The following is an 18,090-nucleotide window of genomic DNA, read 5'->3' on the forward strand; positions in this document are numbered from 1 at the left end:
CTTTTAGAAACTGAACATTCAGTTTAACTGGAAAAACTATTCCTAGAGGTCATGTTTTAAAAAACAACTTTTGCCGCCTTTCTTGTAAATGAGCAATAACTGATGCCTTCCACAAAATCGATACATTGTATTGCTGTATGCTTTGAAATAGCTTTGCATTTAAAAACAAACAGTACATGATCGTAACACTTGTATATTAGAAATGCATAATTTTGTTGATTTTTCTACAGATTATCTAGTTCATTATTGGATACTATTGTTGCAAACATGTTTTAGGAATTAACAATAATTTAGTAACACCTTTGATAAATTTTAAGTAGATGTCAAAATGTATTTCTTATTTTTCATACAGTCTTAAATGCACTCACCTGCAGCATTATTTTGACAGTATACATCTTATTTCTTTTTTTTGTAAGTCATTGGTTATCTGCCATACCATGGAAATACTTATTGATATCGGACAGATTTTTTTAAAATTTGAGATTACCTAAATTTTTATATTTATATATATATATATATATATATATATATATATATATATATATATATATATATATATATATATATACACACACACACACACACACACAAGTATATATACCGGAATTAGATTTCTTATAGTAAATCAAAGTTTTCTATACAGACTGAGAACAAACACCGAATACAATCTTTTGTAATGTTTTGAAACAAAAAATAAATTGGATTTTTTTTTTTTGACAATGTCTGTAATAGTGTAATCTTGAAGACCAGGGCTGGTTTATTATTATAACATTTTTAACCTCAATTAATCAAGAGGACAAGCTACCTTGAGCCAATAAAACAACGCAGTGCAATGACGTTTTTAGCCACTGTCCAATCAACTTCGAGAATAATAGTCCACTCGCTTCCTTGTTATAAACCAATTATATACGGAGTGGGCGGGGTCAACTTGCTAGCCGTAGCCTGCCATTGGTTAGAGCGAGTGACAATCATGTATTTTCTCGTTACTAAATAACGGAGAAGGAAGCGACATCTCTGGTTCTGTCTCATTAAAGAATCCCGGGAAGTGGCAGAAAAAAAAAACAAACCAACAGAAATTGTAAGTATTCATTTATATTTATAATATAAGCGTTCAAACCCAAAGAAAAGGTGAAAGTGCGAATGAATGAACGCTTTTAATCCGTGGCTCGTCACGAGACAATCCTGCGATGAGCGAGAGGGGAGGAGACATATTAACCCTTTCATCCGAGCAGGCTGCTCTGTCTTCTCTCCGGTAACCGGATCTGGATGTAGAATAACAGATGAGCTCAGGCCTCTCGGTTACCGTGAAGATGCAGGCAGGTTTCTGATCTGCTCTTGTGTTCCAGCTGCCACGATGATCCACAGCCTGTTCCTGGTGAACGCGTCGGGGGACATCTTTCTGGAGAAGCACTGGAAGAGCGTGGTCAGCCGATCCGTCTGCGATTATTTCTTTGAGGCTCTGGAGCGAGCCACGGAACCGGAGAACGTTCCTCCGGTGATCCCGACCCCGCATCACTTCCTCATTAACGTGCTCCGACACCGCATCTACTTCGTGGCCGTCATTCAGAGCGAAGTGCCTCCTCTGTTTGTCATCGAGTTCCTCCATCGTGTGGTGGACACCTTCCAGGTTTGGACCGGTCTCAGTTGTTTCTCTAATGCACCGTTAACACCGTTTGCTTCTGTGTTGATCACAAGTGACTGCGTCAGGAAGATCGCGTGCCACTCGCCCAGTCAAACGGTTTTGAACAGTACGATTTTCAATGTATTTTTTTTCTCTCTAACTGAGCTTGTGTTTATTTGATTCAAAATACATGAAAAAATACTAAAATATTTTCACTATTTGAAATAACTGTTTTCTATTTGAATATATTTTAAAATATAATTTATTTCTGTGATCAAATCTGTATTTCCAGCATCATTAGTCTCCAGTCTTTAGTGTCACATGATCTTCAGAAATCATTCTAATGTGATGATTTGCAGCTCAAGAAACATTTATCATGATTATTATCAATGTCAATATTTAAAACGGTTGAGTACATTTTTATTTTTTCATAATTTTTTTATGAATAGAATAGATCCAAAAATCAGCATTTAATTGAAATAAAAAGCTTTTGCAACATTGTACACTCTACCATTCAAAAGCTTGGAGTCGGTGTATTTATTTTTTTATTTTTTAGTGAAAGAAATTATAGAAATAATAATAATGATAATAAGTGTTTTTTGAGCAGCAAATCAGAAAATCATATCAATTTCTAAAGGATCATGTGACTTGAGTAATGATAAAAATTCAGCTCTGAAATCACAAATAAATTACATTTTAAAATATATTCAAATAGAAAACAGTTAATTTAATTGGTAAAAACATTTCACAATTTTACTTTTTTTTTTTTTTTTACTTTTTGCTGTACTTTGGATCTCTTTTAAAATCATAAAAAAATCGTACTGTTCAGAAACTTTTGACTGATAGTGGGCCATGTGCAAAATAGATATAAAATAAAGTAGTGCCATAATTTTTTTCAAGTGTACTGGGGTTATTTTGACTAGGTAAAAAAAAAAAAAAAAGTAAATAATACCATAACCTGATTTTTGAAAATGTTTTGCGAGTAGACTCTTGAAATGTTTAGTTTGTGTGCTGTGTGTCTCCCCTCAGGACTATTTCGGAGTTTGCACCGAGGCAGCTATTAAAGACAATGTTGTGGTGGTCTACGAGCTGCTGGAGGAGATGCTGGATAACGGCTTCCCTCTGGCCACCGAATCAAACATCCTAAAAGAGCTCATCAAACCTCCGACCATCCTGCGCACAGTGGTCAACACCATCACAGGTACTTCATTAAACATCTGTCCGCTTCTGAACGCATGATAACTGTGCTCTGTGTGTGTGTGTGTGTGTGTGTGTGTGTGCACAGGAAGCACTAATGTTGGCGAGCAGCTTCCTACAGGTCAGCTGTCAGTGGTTCCCTGGAGGAGAACAGGGGTCAAATATACCAACAACGAAGCTTACTTTGACGTGGTGGAAGAAATCGATGCTATTATTGACAAATCAGGTAGGTCATCTTCTTCTATCTCTTATGGTTTACAGATCCAGTTGTCTTTGCCTCGAATCACTCACCTTTGAGTCCGTAAACCATTCATCAACACACAGACGTGTATATTTCCCTCCTAAGGATCCACGATCACAGCGGAGATCCAGGGAGTGATCGACGCCTGTGTCAAACTCACAGGAATGCCTGATCTCACCTTGTCTTTTATGGTAAATCTGGACATCTTTTTTGTAATAAAAGCTTGTTTTGTTGAATGTTTTGAAGTCCTGAATAACTAATGACTGCTGTGCATTTATTCAAACAAAAATACAGAAAAAAAATTATATACTGCATATATATTTAATCTACATAGATTTATTATCAGAGCTGAAACCGTTTTGCTACTTTATATATTTTTGGGGGAAACTGTGTTTTTCTTTCAGGATGCTTTGATGCATAAAAAGTTAAAAAGAAGAGCGTTTATTTAAAATAAAAATCTTTTCTTTCTTTTTTTTTTTTTTTTAAAGAAATTAAAACTTTTATTCAGCAAGGATTTTTTTACATTTATTCATCAAAGAATCCTGAAAATCGGAATCTGAAAATTCATCAAGAATCCTGTATCAGTTTACAAAAAAAAAAAAAAAAAAATTGTCAGCACAGTTTAATAATAAATCATCATATTATTCTGATTTCTGAAGATCATGTGACACTGAAGACTGGAGGAATGATGCTGAAAATACAGCGGAGCATCACAGAAATAAATTACACTTTAAATTATATTAAAATAGAAATCATTATTTTATATTGTAATAACATTTTGCAAAATTACTTTTTTTTTCTGTAATTTTGATCAAATAAATGCAGCCTTGATGAACAGAAAGAGACTTCTGTAAAAAATACAATCCCAAACTTTTTATTGTATGTATATGTGTATATACATGAACCTATTTTATATCCGTTAACTGGCACTTACATTTTTTTTTAGGTTCTAAAATTACAGTACAAAAGCTAAAAAAAAAAAAAGTAATATAACAAAAATACTAAGATATGAACTGAAAATCGCTAATAAACAACTAAAGTTTAATTGACAATATGAATGTTGCTAATACTAAAATAGCAGTGATTTGCAGGCCACAGCTGGTCATGTGATCAGATCAAGATACTTCAATTCTTGATGCACTGTGTAATGTTTAAACCCCTTTACCTCACAGACAGTCCTTTTTCATTCTTCTAGACATTTTTATTTTGCCATTCATGCAATGAGTGACCGATTACCAGCGTCACTTTGAAGCTCAAGCCTGTGTGAAGTTCATTCGTATGCTCTCAACATGTAACTCCTGCGTCTCTGATGCTGCAGAACCCTCGTCTGCTGGACGATGTCAGCTTCCACCCCTGCGTCCGCTTCAAGCGCTGGGAAGCCGAGCGAATCCTGTCCTTCATCCCTCCCGACGGAAACTTCCGGCTCCTGTCCTACCACGTCAGCTCTCAGAAGTGAGCACCGCCAGCGCATGACCGAAATACTCTCGTCTAGAAGCTTTGTTCAACACATCAGGGTAACACTTGATCTTGAGGTGTCCTTGTTAAACTTTACATGACTATTATAATAACCATAAATAATGCATAATTACATGCAAATAACCCTTCGCCGAACCCTAACCATACATGAAGTTAATTAATATTACTCCGTCCTTTAATGAAGAATTACACTGTAACAAGGACACCTTAAAATAAAATAGTGTAACCCATCAGTGTAATAAGTGAATTTTTTCTCTTCTGTCACTCTTGATTAATTTAATGCATCACTGATCATAAAGCAGCGTTCTTTATTTATTAGTGAGCGTGCATAGCTCCGCTTGTTGTGTTGCAATGCCGTGTTCAGTTGCTCCTGTGCCCGCTGTGTTGTTCAGCCTGGTGGCCATCCCAGTGTATGTGAAGCACAACATCAGCTTCAGAGAGGGCAGTTCTCAGGGACGCTTTGAGCTGACGCTCGGCCCCAAGCAGACGATGGGTAAAGCGGTGGAATCGGTCCTGGTGAGCAGTCAGCTGCCCCGCGGCGTCCTCAACGCCAGCCTCAGCCCCTCGCAGGGCACCTACACGTTTGACCCCGTCACCAAGGTAAACCAGGCTTCAACGCTTTCTGTGTTCCTTGTTCTCTGACTGACAAGGGTTCCTAAACAATTTGGAAAAGTATGGAATTTGAATTGAGTCATTTCCATGAAATGGAAAGTGTGAGAGTATGAAAAAATATATGCATTTCCAGACTTTTGCCCCTGTTTAGGTAACTTATATTAGTAATTTCATGAAAATGTAATTGTGTCTCGTATGCACTGATTTTGAAATTAGTTCTTGATATTAAAGGTGCTAACTTTAAAGTAAATCCACATTTTTTGCAAATAGATTTCTATTAATTCATGTGCATCCATGCTCTCATTTCCTACATTGTAAGATTGCAGTGACGTCTGATGGAAATAGGTTATAGTAGGGCTGCGCAATTAATCAGATTTCTAATTGCGATTACTATTATGGATGCCACAACTGCATAATAACATTTAAAGTGGCAGTTAATCGTTTAAAGTCCACTTATGTTATTCTGCACACTAAAGAGATGTTGTTTTTTCTTTTTACATGTTAAGGTACCAATCATATTTTTAGAAAGTCTTGGGTTATAGTTGACATGTGAGGCTTTATACTATAGAAAAGCACTGAAGGTGTCCAGTTAGTGTTTTTAGTTTTATTTGCATTTAAAAATACAGCATGCAGTTGCATCAAACAATGGTATAAACGTCATTCCATGTAAATTGTGCTAATCGCAATTACAATTTCAAGGAAAAAATCGACAATTGTGATTTTTGTTATAACCGTGCAGCCCTAGGTTATAGTTTTTTGGTTTATGTACTCTGCATGTTGTCACTTTGAGAAAATCAGTGAATAAACAGAGGTTTTGAACTACCTAACAAATATAACGCTTCTATGAAGCATGCATGTTAAATATGGTTTGAAAGTCTACTGAGATATTTGGACATTTGAGTCTGGAAAAAGTTTTCCCCTTGCATAACATTTTTGTTATATTTTTACATACGAAGCTAGGAAGTTTTCTTTGATCAACTGATAATTATTATTATTAGTTCAGGGATGACAAAAGTTAAATGCATTATTAGTTGGTCATAATGATTGACCAGAAACTGACTCATTTTAATTGCAACACACAGCTAAATATCTGAGGATGTTGTCAGGACGTGCTTCAGTCTTCTGATTTGGTTTCATGTGAACGTTTAACTGCTGGTAGCTGTATACTAATACTGCAGTGAACTGTGATTTGCAGCTTCTGTCTTGGGATGTGGGGAAGATAAACCCCCAGAAGCTGCCCAGTTTAAAAGGATCTGTGAGTCTCCAGACTGGAGCCTCCAAACCGGATGAAAACCCAACGATCAACATCCAGTTCAAGATCCAGCAGCTGGCCATCTCAGGTACCGTCCATCCATCCGTGGTCTCTCGGCTGGTTTGGCTTCGGATGTAACGTGGTGATCCAACACATTTATACTAAATATAGTAGAATAACAAAAAACACTTCTGAAAGCATTTCAGCACCATGAATTGTATAAAGTTTTTTTACGGTTTAAAAAAAATGTAAGGCTTTCAGTTCAGATTCAATTCCCATTGTTTTGTGTAGTACTTAATTATGCACCGTAGAATTTGCAACGTTTTGCATTCAAATATATAATTAGTCTATTAAAATAGCACATTTGTTTCAGGTACTCTGGAGATTTTGTGCCGCAATTTTCACAGCTGACCTTCAGTCAGTAAATGATTTCTTTAATCACCCTCAGGGAATGTAATTAAGCACATTTCTGCAAACGAATGAGCGATTGAAAACATTCTGACACTTGTAATGCGTGGCCAGGAGATGGAGCCGTTCTGATGTGGAACAGATGGTTTGAGCAGCTGTGCATGTATGAGGGAGCATTGCTTTAGCAGTCACAGCCTTTCCCCAAATCTCTCTTGTGCCAAACACACACCTGTTCTGTAACTGACACGCTTTCTGCTTTCTCACCCTACAGGTCTGAAAGTCAATCGGTTGGACATGTATGGCGAGAAGTACAAACCTTTCAAAGGCATCAAATACATGACCAAGGCCGGCAAATTTCAAGTCCGAACCTAAAGTACCTATTCTTATTTTACGTAAAGAATTTAATTGGTCTATGGGAGAATGGGGACGGAGAAAAGAGAGTGAATACATCTCCTTTAGAATGCATTTCAGAATCAATTGAGGAAAATATAGGATAAGACTGTGTAAGCGTATGCCTTCCAGAGAGATTATATTGTTATTAACACTATCAAAATGTGCTTCTACAGGTGCGCCCGAGTTAAAGGGACAGTAACTACATATTCCTATTTCATTGGGTCCTTTTTTATTTGCAGCTTCTCTGGATTACACTTGCTCTTAGATCTCCGTCTCCTCTTTCAGACTGACTTTATTTCTTATGGTCACTTTTATAACTCTCTCCTTCCCTCTCTGTATTTCCCTTCATGAGATTGAACTGCACTGTTATGCATTGATCCTTCTCTCTGAGAAGCGATGTGATCTTACATTACAGTTACAGACTGACTTCGGCCTCCATCCCCAAAGATTGTGTGCAAAGTCAACCATTTTTCAAATGGTCAAACACTGAACTTTTATCTCTGTTTACTGTAGTATTATGACTATACACCTTTTGTTTTAATTGTTATTGAAATGTGTTTCTTATGCTATTTATTGCCTATCTGACCAGAACCAGATGATTTAAATCATAACTGACCATAATAACCCTACACACGATGCTTGATTGTTCAGTGTCTCTTGTTTTACCCTGAATGCAACATGTGTTTAAAAATGATGGACGTGCATCCGTCTTACTGATCAATATATACACCGAGGATGTATGTGCATTTTGTTTTTAGCTTTAATTGATGATGTTTCCTTTCTTCCATACTGTTTTTCAGATACATACAACTGTTTACAGTGCTATGAAATAATAGTAATAATAATAAAAAATACACAATGTCCCATGTTTGGCAGCATGCTTCTCTAAAACCAGGCGAACTGCAGAAACACTGTGATTAAAATGTGTATTATATTAATATCAAGAGATTGACTTGTCACCATGTGGAAAAGATGGTCTGGCGTCCTGCTCTATCTGAGATTTGAAGAAGGTCGTTAACATGTTGCTTCCCTTCAGTTGAGCTCAGGTGACGTCATGTCACCGCGATGACGCAAGTTTAACCCCCTCGATCCACTACACTCTCTCAACTCCATTCCGCGGCTTACTTCAGCCTCTTTCCTCCTCATCATCCTCGTCTTTTAACTCGAAAACTTCCCTAGAGTTCATAGACGAGCCACAGAGGAGAGTTAAAGGGTCTGTCCCATGATGAAATAGAAACTTTTTTCTTCTCGTGTAATTTGCCATGTCATGTCTTCTTTTAACCCGTGCAGCAAATTAACTTTCCATGTTTCTCTCATTTGCACGGCATTTTAAGCTAAAACATAATGACGTTTTAGTCATGTGGAACTTTCATATGCGTGTACAGTTTTAAAATAACTATGGTTTAAATCTAAATGGGATTCGACAGGACGCACAAAAAACGTGTCCATCGCTTTTGGTAAGTATTGCTTATTATTTCTAAAGACTTGGAAACTTTTACTTGATACTGATATTAAAAATTATAAAAATAAATAAAACCTGCATAAATATGTATAAAACTGCAGTTTTTCTAGAATGGAAGTGTAAGTTGTGTATTCCCCTGTGTTAAGTTGTTTTGTATCCCTAATGAGGTGATTAACGCAATACACATCGATTAGTGATCAGTTTTCCACCTTATTATGCGATGATAATGATAAAACCTCTGAATGTAACAACATCAGAGGACACCGCTGTAGCGCACGCGTTACAAATGTAACATTCTATTTGCTCATATTTTGATACATTTCTTTTCTTTGTGAGAGTTCGCGCCCCGGGTGTTGTTGTCTTTATGCGCGGGGGGCTTGCTGATGTGTCGTTTCTCTCACCCTTTTAAGGAAAACTGTCACTTGTTCGTCAACATCAGTGGGAGAAGCTACTACAGGAGTGTTTAAGCGATCATCGCCGATCTTTACACTTTTTTTTCCCTCCGCTCTCCATTTTTGCCGCCAGTTAAAGCGCCGGCTGAGTGAGGAGCCACGTGCTCAAGTTTCAGAGCGCGTGCGATTTCTCTGCGAAACACTTGACTGGTTTGCTTTTTATATGTGAGCCATTTAGGGAGATTCAGGAGAATCGTTATAATAATACTTTCGTTTGACCCTTCTAATAGAGTTTAGACTGATTTATTTGACTGCTCGGATTCCTTGTCATTCGGTCTACTCGCAAATTAACCCTTAAATATTGCTTCAACACGGGGTGCATGAGTCACTCATAAATTCGCTGAAGGAGTTAAGTTACTGTTACCACCATCGGTCTGTGAGAGAATACGTTGGTTATAAAAAAAAATGAAAGATTTTCAGGACAAAAACAATTCCACGTGTAAGTATAATTTCACGTCTGTCGAATTTGTTTAACTCTATATATAATCTCAAAAAATGATTTAATCTACAAATTAAACCGCTTGACTGACCTGGCAGAGGGACTCGTAACAATTTCCAGTGTTTTTCTGCTGAAGTCACAAAAGACTGCCCAACCCTTAAGAAAATGAACCATGGTTTATAGGAAATATTGAGTAAGCAGTTTTATTTTTAATTTTTTTTTCCAGCGTATTGATTACCATTTGTACTACAATCCGTGATTAAAATATGGTAAGTGTTACAAAAGCATGGTTAATCTGTGGTCATTATGGTTTAACTATAGTAACATTTTTTTTAAAAACCATGGTTAATTTTCGTAAAGGAAGATTATCTAGTCTAAAATGTTTTGAGAATTGATTAAATGTTTTATTTGCGGTTTTCTTTTGTCTTTTACGTTCACAATTTTACACGAGTTACGGAAACTATATAGCCTATGTAGAAAAATGTAAGAAGATTCACATGAAAATATTATATGAAAGTTTAAGAGCGCGAAAAACACCAAACTATTCTGCAGACTCAAGCTCATGCTTTCTTGTGCAGCTGTTATACATGCATTAAACAAAACACTCAGCCTACTCTTTATATATATATATATATATATATATATATATATATATATATATATATATATATATATATATATATATATATATATATATATATGGCACTTGTAACTATAACTGGGGGGGGGGGGTGTTTTGCTGATAGTTCTGCAGGCTAGACTGTAAAATGCATCTTAATGCATTGTTTTTTGTTTTGCTTTTTTTTTTTTTTTTTAGCCATGCTAAGGTCTTAATCTACCATATTAATAACTCTGCAGTAGCCTATGTTATAATTAATAATCTATCGAAGCATTAAGCGAGGCACGAGGGAATTCCTTATTAAAGCGCTGTCATCGCCCCAAACACTTTACAGAATAAATAATGCGCCATTGCGAAACACAACGTTTCGTTAACGACTCCTCACGTGTGTCAACCACACAATTCATTGACAACAATACACACTGCGTGACCAGTAGATCCCGTTAAAACATTAGAGTTTATTGACGCTCCCCAAGCGCCGAACAAAGAGCTCGAGCGACGGTCCCGCACCGAGACTCACAGCGGACAGACAAAGAGCACCGGAGCCATGTCTCACGAACCGACACCTTACTCCCATTTCTCACGTTGTGCCTTTCGTCATTCAGCACCTCTGTGTCTTGTCTGGGGTTTCTTTCTCTCTGTACATAATTGTAAGAGACTGTACAATGATCATGAGATTTCAGGCTGGTGTTGTCAATGTCTTGATTTATGACATTTGATGGACAGATAGATAGACATGCATATATACATACATACTGAGATAGATACATACCACATTTTACTTTTATAGATGATCGACATAGATAAATACAGATAGATATTCATAATTATAAATAATCAAATTTATAGATAGAAATGCTATTATAATATTATTTAGCTACAGTATAGTTAATTTGACCAAAACTGAAATGTATCCTAAAGCTGACCTTTTTCTCCCCATACAGTCCCCAAACTGCCCTCACCGGCCAGGACCAGAACTGCTTTCTGTCACAGTTGTGTGTCACAGAGAGATGCTGTCCATCACCTGCGGCCGTGTTCCTAACGTACCTGCACCTGCAGGTGAATGACATCGTGCCCAGAACTACTGCCTCAAAATAAAGAGTTCCCCTGACTCCGCACACACACTTTATGGACTGGTCTGTGCTGTGCTGGAAAGAACCTTATTATTTACCTTGTATTTTTAGCAGCCACTTTACCGCTCTCTTGTCCCGTAAGAGAGCGGGACCCTCGGTATGCACAAGCTGAGGGGAGGCCCTGGCCCTCCCGTCCAGGACATATATGAATTCTCTCTGGACGAGGAGGACCCTATAGTTTTCCTCGGGGCCAGGAGCACAAGGGTGGTGTCTCCTGCAGCCGACTACATCAGGTCCGAGCATGAGCAAGCTGGCATGTTCTCCTTGCCACACATGGAGGCAGACCAGGAACCGACGGAGGCTGTTCCTCTCAAAAAGAAGAGAAAGAGATGCGGCGTCTGTGGGCCTTGTATGAAGAAGGAGAACTGCGGTACCTGCAGCAACTGCATAAACCGAAAAATCAGACACCAGATCTGCAAACTGAGAAAGTGTGACGAGCTGAAGAGGAGGAAGAGCCCATGGGAGGTAAAGATAATATCTATGAGTGCTGGACAACGATTAATCGCTTCCGAAATAAAAGTTTTTGTATATATAATAGATGTATGTGTACTGTGTATATTTAATATGTGTATATATAAAGACACACACATGCAGTATATATTCTGAAAATATTTACATATATTCATATAATTTATATTGTATAGAAATATTTGTAATTTATGTAGTATACATAAAACTTTTCTGAAATATATACTTACATGTGTGTGGATTTATACACACATAATAAATATATACAATGCACAGTCAGTATGTGTCCTGCAGCACAGAAGCAGTCTTCAGGAGCACAGACGTATATTTGTAGCAATAGACAACAACAAATTGTATGAGTCAAAATTATAGATTTATTTTTTTTTATGCCCAAAATCATTAGGATTTTAATTAAAGATCATGTGCCATAGAGATATTTTAATATGCATTGCTAAAAACTTAATTTGGACAACTTTAAAAGGTGATTTTCTCAGTATTTAGAATTTTTTGCTCCCTCAGATTCCAGATTTTCAAATATTGTATTCCTAACAAACCTTACATCAAAGGAAATATTATTTATCACGCTCTTAAATTTTCATATAAATCTAAATTATTTACAAAAAAGTACCCTTATGACTGGTTTTATGGTCCAGGGTCACATGTATTATGTAAATAAAACGTTTATTTTGGATGCAATTAATTGCAGTTGATCCAGCGGTCGCCCAGCACTAATATCCATGCATGTTGTTGTCTGCTGGTGATTTTGGGAGGATTTAACACTAAAGGCTAGGCTACAGTTATTAGTTCCTGTTGACTAGCTGTTATAGGTCCTCCTAGACACATTCCTCACCTGTCCTGTCTCGACACGTCTCTTTTCATCCTTCCATACTTGCCTAGATTGTAATGACCTGAAAATATGACCAGTTTCTTAAAGTCTCCGATAAGGATCGTATAACTCTTTATATATAATTAGTATTTATGTTGATTTTGAACCTTTAATGTAGTCCTTTCAGTACAAGACACTCATTGTATTAATTTCCATATATGGCATTCAATATCTTATTTGGTAACATTGTTTCATGTGTGGACATTAGATAAGTATCCCCCAGTTCCACAGGCAAGGCTTAAGACTAGTTCCAGAATAAAATGCATATCTGAGAAAATGATCGTAAAATATATCAGTGGCAATGTTTTTTTTTTTGTTTTGTTTTTTTCTAAGACATGTTTATAAGAATTACTTAAATGTCCTAATTGAACTATAACCTAATCCTGGCTTACTCTAAACCCTGACTTTAAACCAGGCCTAAATGATTTAACCTGAACCAACTGTGAAAAATACTTTTAAAGGACTTGTTATTGCACAACCAGAAGTTGTTATTATTTAATGATCGTGAACAGCTGTGTTTTTATGGAACTAGCGTCATTTAATTAGTCTGAGATTTGATTCATGTTATGTTACTCTCTATTTTATAGGAGATGTTTGATGGGAGTGTGTAGATTATGACACTATAGACATGGCTTGTGTTTGAGGCTTTGACTCTGGTGTGGTAACTGCAGCGTGTGTGTGTTTGCACATGGCTTTGGGAGGTTAGTGAAGGTATGAGAATCAGTCCAGTGAGACTGAAAGCACTGAAGAAAGGCTCAGCTGCCCACAGCAAAGCTCCTCTGCACAGCGCAGCAAAATGAGCCTGTCTTTGTTTTATTGTTTACAGTGGGCTTTTTTAAGAAGCAGCTGCTGCACTGTGTCTTTTTCCACCAATGATCACATATGACGACGGCTGGCTACACATTTTCAGGTTTTCTTCCTTTTCTTTTATTCTTTTTTTTTTTTTTTCAAAGAGCAGCTGTCTGCAAGGCTGCTATTCTGACATGAAGAACAAGAACTTTTCTGAAGCACTTTTTTATTTTTTATTATTATTATTTAGAAAAGTTTGTTTGCACATGCTGATATCATTGACATGACATCAGGGTGTTGGTTTATATTTGCTAAGAGTGGTTTATGTTTGCTAGGTTGAGGTTTGCTGGCGCTTTTACTGCTTTAAGTATTTTTTGATGCCTATTGTAGTATTTGCAAAGACAAAGGAATGTAATTTCTCTCTTACATAGTACCACTAATGATGCATTTTTTTTTTTAGCTTGAGTGTTTAGGATCTTTTTGTCCATCTTTTGAGGCTCACATGGGTTCCAGGTGTGTGTGTAAGTGTGTTTGAGAAGGTTTCGAGTCTCGGCGCAGAGAATTCCTTTTGCTTACTTTATATACTCTGCTCTTTGACCTTTGACCGTTGTGAGGCGTGGGGGCTGACCTATGGCCAAATAGAGGAGGAAGGAGAACGGGGGAGGGAGAGAGAGAAAAGAGAAGCTGAAAGAAAAAGAGAAACCGTGGAAAGGTAAAGGGGAAATGCAGATAAACAGAAAATGCTGAAAGCACAGAGAACAGGGAGGACAATTGAAGGAAAGGTGTCCATGTCTCTGTGTGGGAAATGGACAGAATTAGGTCTTTTGATTCGATCACATAAAACAACAAGACTTCCTCTCTCTTACACTCCCTCAACCTAATTATTGACCATACAATTCAAGGCATGGCATGCATGACTTCTGGTTACACTTTAGCAGAAAAAAGCAGTTTGACCCCTCCCAGATACTCTGATATTTCATGTTTCACTACAAGCATTCAATTTAAAAGTGCATACCTCCATTCCATCCTGACAGATGATTTAGTTTTATAGTCAGCGAGGTGTTCCTGTAACACAACTGGTAGAACATCCCACTAGATTGAAATAGACGCTACCTTTCAGAAATGTGAATGTTTTGAGGTAGTGACCAAAGCTGCATTTATTGGTAACTCTTTACTTAAAGCCTTTATGTATAATTCATTATAAAGGCTTATTAAAGACTACAACGCATTATAATTATTATTAATGTGCATTGTAATACATTATATCATGTCATAAATGATTATAACCAGATTTAAAATGCATAGTGTAACAATACTTGATTAGTGTTATAATGTATTAACAGTGGTTACAATTATTCATGAGATTGTACATTGCATTAAAAAGTGCATTACAAGTCATAATATTTTGTTTTTATAATGCAATATAGATAGGCTTTAATTAAGGTGTTGCCGGATATTTTTTTAAACCTTTGAGCAAAGCTGCTCCAGTTGTCAGTGTTTGATAACTTTTCAGAAATCATTCTAATATGCGGATATAATGCTTATGTTGAAAAGGTTATGCTGCTTTATTTATTTATTTGAGGGGAAAAAAACGTATTTCTCATGGTTTTTTGAGAAATAGAAAGTTCCAAACAACATAATTTACTGAAATTGAAATCTTTTATAGCATTGTGAATGTCTTTATTGTCACTTCTGGATGAAGTCTTTCTAATAATTCTTAATTATAATTGTCAAATGTTAAGATCGACGCAGAGTATACAAAGTGTTGATAAAACTAGTGAAAAAATCATTGAAGGAAGCATCAGGGTTGTATCTAAAGAGCAGAATGTGAGTGACTTGGACCCTTTTGACTTGAGCCTGGAAGTAAGCATCTTCCAACACCCCAGCATTATGCAGACAAACACTGCTTGCATTTCCTCTCAATTTCAAACAAATACTAGTGGCAGCCGTAGTACACCGCTGTCACCAATACCAGAGATTTATTTATTTTTTGTTTTTAAGACCAGTTTGTTGTTTTTGTTTACTAGCTGAGATCAGACAAAGGATCAGGTGGATTAGATTTAACTGGTGTGTGTGTGTGTGTGTGTGTGTGTGTGTGTCAGGGTCAACCATCCCCCCCTTTCCCTCCATCACTTCACTGAGCACATGAAGGAAACCGGCTCCAAAAGGTTCCCATGCAAGTCTCACGTGTGCAGCACAACATTCACTAACACTGAGAAACCCAGAAGTATACATTCAGACTTATCCAAATCCAGATTCACAGAGCATTTTGACTTCTCTATTATCTTCAGAGAGCTGGAACCACAAGTCTTGCTGTGCTACAGAGTCCGTACTGGCCATATTTCATTGAGCTGACCTCTGCACTATACCACCGGCTGACTTCACTATTGCCTGGCAACCAGATCACATTATAGCCTTCTCCACCAATCAGAGTTTTGCTCTGAGTCAGAATGAAAGCAGAGCCAGGGTGCATGACAGATAGCAGCACTCAATAATGCTAATAAACCCCAACCAGTCACTGAACGGGAAGAATGACTGTAGCTGCTGGTTGTCTGTGTGTTAGGAAGATGAGCAATGTTACGCCGTTTGGAACTACATTTGCATTCTATTCAATATAGGTGTAAAAAGGTGCATTTGATATGAATGGCAATGTTAAATAATGCAAAACTAAAGAGGGCTCTTCACAAATGACCATCACAGCCCATTTATTGATCCATTCACTGCAGTGTGCACCAGTCAGTGCTGAGCATCAGTCATGTGAGAGTGCTCGGAGATTTTTAATCTTAAATGTCATGCATTAATGCACCACACTTTTGCATTCTTTCCATCACTATCTAGTTATAAAAGGAGTTTTGTGTATATATACACACAGCTGGGCAAAATAAGTATTGAACACGTCACCATTGTTCTCAGTAAATATATTTCTAAAGGTGCTGTTGACGTAAATTGTTGGTTATAACCCAAAGTAATCCATACATACAAAGCAAACATAAGAAATAAGTTTAGAAATTAGGTATTGGGTAATAAAGTGGAATGATCCAGGGAAAAAGTATTGAACACATGAAAAAAGTGAGGTGCAAAAAAAAGCATGGAAAACATGCAGTATCAGTAATTAGAAACCAAATCCTACCCCTAGACAGTGGAAATTAATATTAGCTGGTTTAGTGCAGACTGATGGCCTTTAAAAACGTGTCTCATGACCAACGTGTCACACAAGAAACATTTCATGATGAGGGGCAAAAACAAAGCGCTCTCTCAAGACCTTCACAACCTTATTACTGCTGGCATTGGTTACTGAAGGATTTCTATACTTCTGAATGCTCCAGTGAGCACTTTTCAAGCCATAATCGAATGTGCAAAGAAAGTAATATGTAATGCACTCACCACACAAGACTCCATTGCTGAAGAAACACAGGATGAAGCTCGTTTAAAGTTTGCTGCACCACATTTAGACAAGCTGTGAAATACTGGGAGAATGTAGTCTGGGCCGATGAGACCTAAATTAAACTCTTTGGATGCACACCATGTTTGAGGTCAAAGGGCACTGCACATCACCCCTAGTTTCTCCTGCAGGAGGCGTCTTGAAGCTGGCATTATCACCAAAGGCTTTTGTACGAAGTATTAAATAACTTTCAGTAAGCGTGTTCAATATTTTTTCCCTAGGTCATTCCATTTTACTACACAGAACATAATTTCTGAACTTATTTGTTTTGATTTCTTTGTTTGCATGGATTACTTGGATTGTTACAGACATCTGGTGAAAATATGTTAGAAATATATTTACTGAGGAAAGTGCTGACGTGTTCAATACTAATTTTCCCCACTTTTATATATATATATTTCACAATTTAAAAAAGGCATAGGTTTGACTGTGTATTGGAGCAGGGTCTTAAAAAACTTTTTGTGGATTAGTTCAGTTTGGGGTGGCTATTGTTCAAGAAAAGGGGGAGGAGAAAGTTAATTAGGATTGCTAATCCTTCTGTTATTACAACGATGTCTTAACCCTCATTTAAACTCACGCAGACACGCACACACACAGAGACCTTTGCAATTCGTTGACAATGAAGCCTTAACGATGTTTCTGCAGTCTCACTCATCTTACCACGAGAACTCTGTGTGTGTGTGTGTGTGTGTGAGAGAGAGAGAGAAAGAGGGTTGGGGGGGTCACAGGTAGGATTACAACAATTTTCCAACAGCCTTAAGGGGATTTGCTTTGATACGGCCTGAATCACCTGGCTTGTTGCGCGAGTGCCGGGGAAGGAGATTAATGACCACTTACACACTTTGGCTCTCGTCACAAACCAGGTGATTCAGGCAGTATCAAAGCAAACACATGAGATAACATCAGGAAGGCGGCAGTCATTACCAGTGCATTTGCATCGCAGCCCAGTCAGTGGAACGTGCTTTGCAGATTGCATTGTGCACGCCAAAATAACGTTTGCATTGTTTTTACGATGCAAGAAGCTCAAGAATTCAACTGAAATTTGCTGCCACAGCACAGCCTTCCCTAGCCTCGTGGTTACTGCAAGCCTTCACGCGGATGCACACACGCACAAATGCGATGTTCCCGGAACTCCCACGCTGCGTAATCCACTCTCATCACAACTGCTGCGTCACCAAACGTCCGCTGGTTCTTCGTAAG

The 18,090-nt window shown here is 37.4% G+C and overlaps 2 protein-coding genes across 2 annotated transcripts in view; both read left to right on the forward strand.

Annotated features, from left to right (window-relative positions):
* The first annotated feature begins 922 nt into the window (after positions 1-922).
* Positions 923-8,061, forward strand: LOC127957064 (AP-3 complex subunit mu-2). The gene is made up of 9 exons (XM_052555420.1): positions 923-1,078; positions 1,347-1,627; positions 2,651-2,822; positions 2,907-3,044; positions 3,165-3,250; positions 4,378-4,511; positions 4,928-5,135; positions 6,343-6,487; positions 7,079-8,061. The coding sequence occupies exons 2-9, from the start codon at positions 1,355-1,357 to the stop codon at positions 7,177-7,179; spliced, it is 1,257 nt and encodes a 418-aa protein (XP_052411380.1). The 5' UTR covers positions 923-1,078; positions 1,347-1,354; the 3' UTR covers positions 7,180-8,061.
* Positions 8,062-11,059: 2,998 nt separating this feature from the next.
* LOC127957065 (methylcytosine dioxygenase TET3-like) overlaps positions 11,060-18,090 on the forward strand; it is a 37,814-nt gene continuing 30,783 nt past the window's right edge. The window contains exon 1 of the mRNA XM_052555421.1: positions 11,060-11,770. Within this exon, the coding sequence (XP_052411381.1) occupies positions 11,405-11,770 (366 nt within the window). The 5' untranslated portion in view covers positions 11,060-11,404. The remainder of the gene's footprint in view (positions 11,771-18,090) is intronic.

The sequence above is a fragment of the Carassius gibelio genome, chromosome B5 (assembly GCF_023724105.1).
Source record: "Carassius gibelio isolate Cgi1373 ecotype wild population from Czech Republic chromosome B5, carGib1.2-hapl.c, whole genome shotgun sequence".
NCBI classification, from domain to species: domain Eukaryota; kingdom Metazoa; phylum Chordata; class Actinopteri; order Cypriniformes; family Cyprinidae; genus Carassius; species Carassius gibelio.

Excerpts from the sequence above, each read along its gene's own strand:
- LOC127957064 (XM_052555420.1), top strand. The coding sequence starts at position 1,355 with ATGATCCACAGCCTGTTCCTGGTGAACGCGTCGGGGGACATCTTTCTG. Across the intron at positions 2,823-2,906 it reads AGTGGTCAACACCATCACAG|GAAGCACTAATGTTGGCGAG; the intron begins GTACTTCATTAA and ends GTGTGTGCACAG. Across the intron at positions 4,512-4,927 it reads TACCACGTCAGCTCTCAGAA|CCTGGTGGCCATCCCAGTGT; the intron begins GTGAGCACCGCC and ends TGTGTTGTTCAG.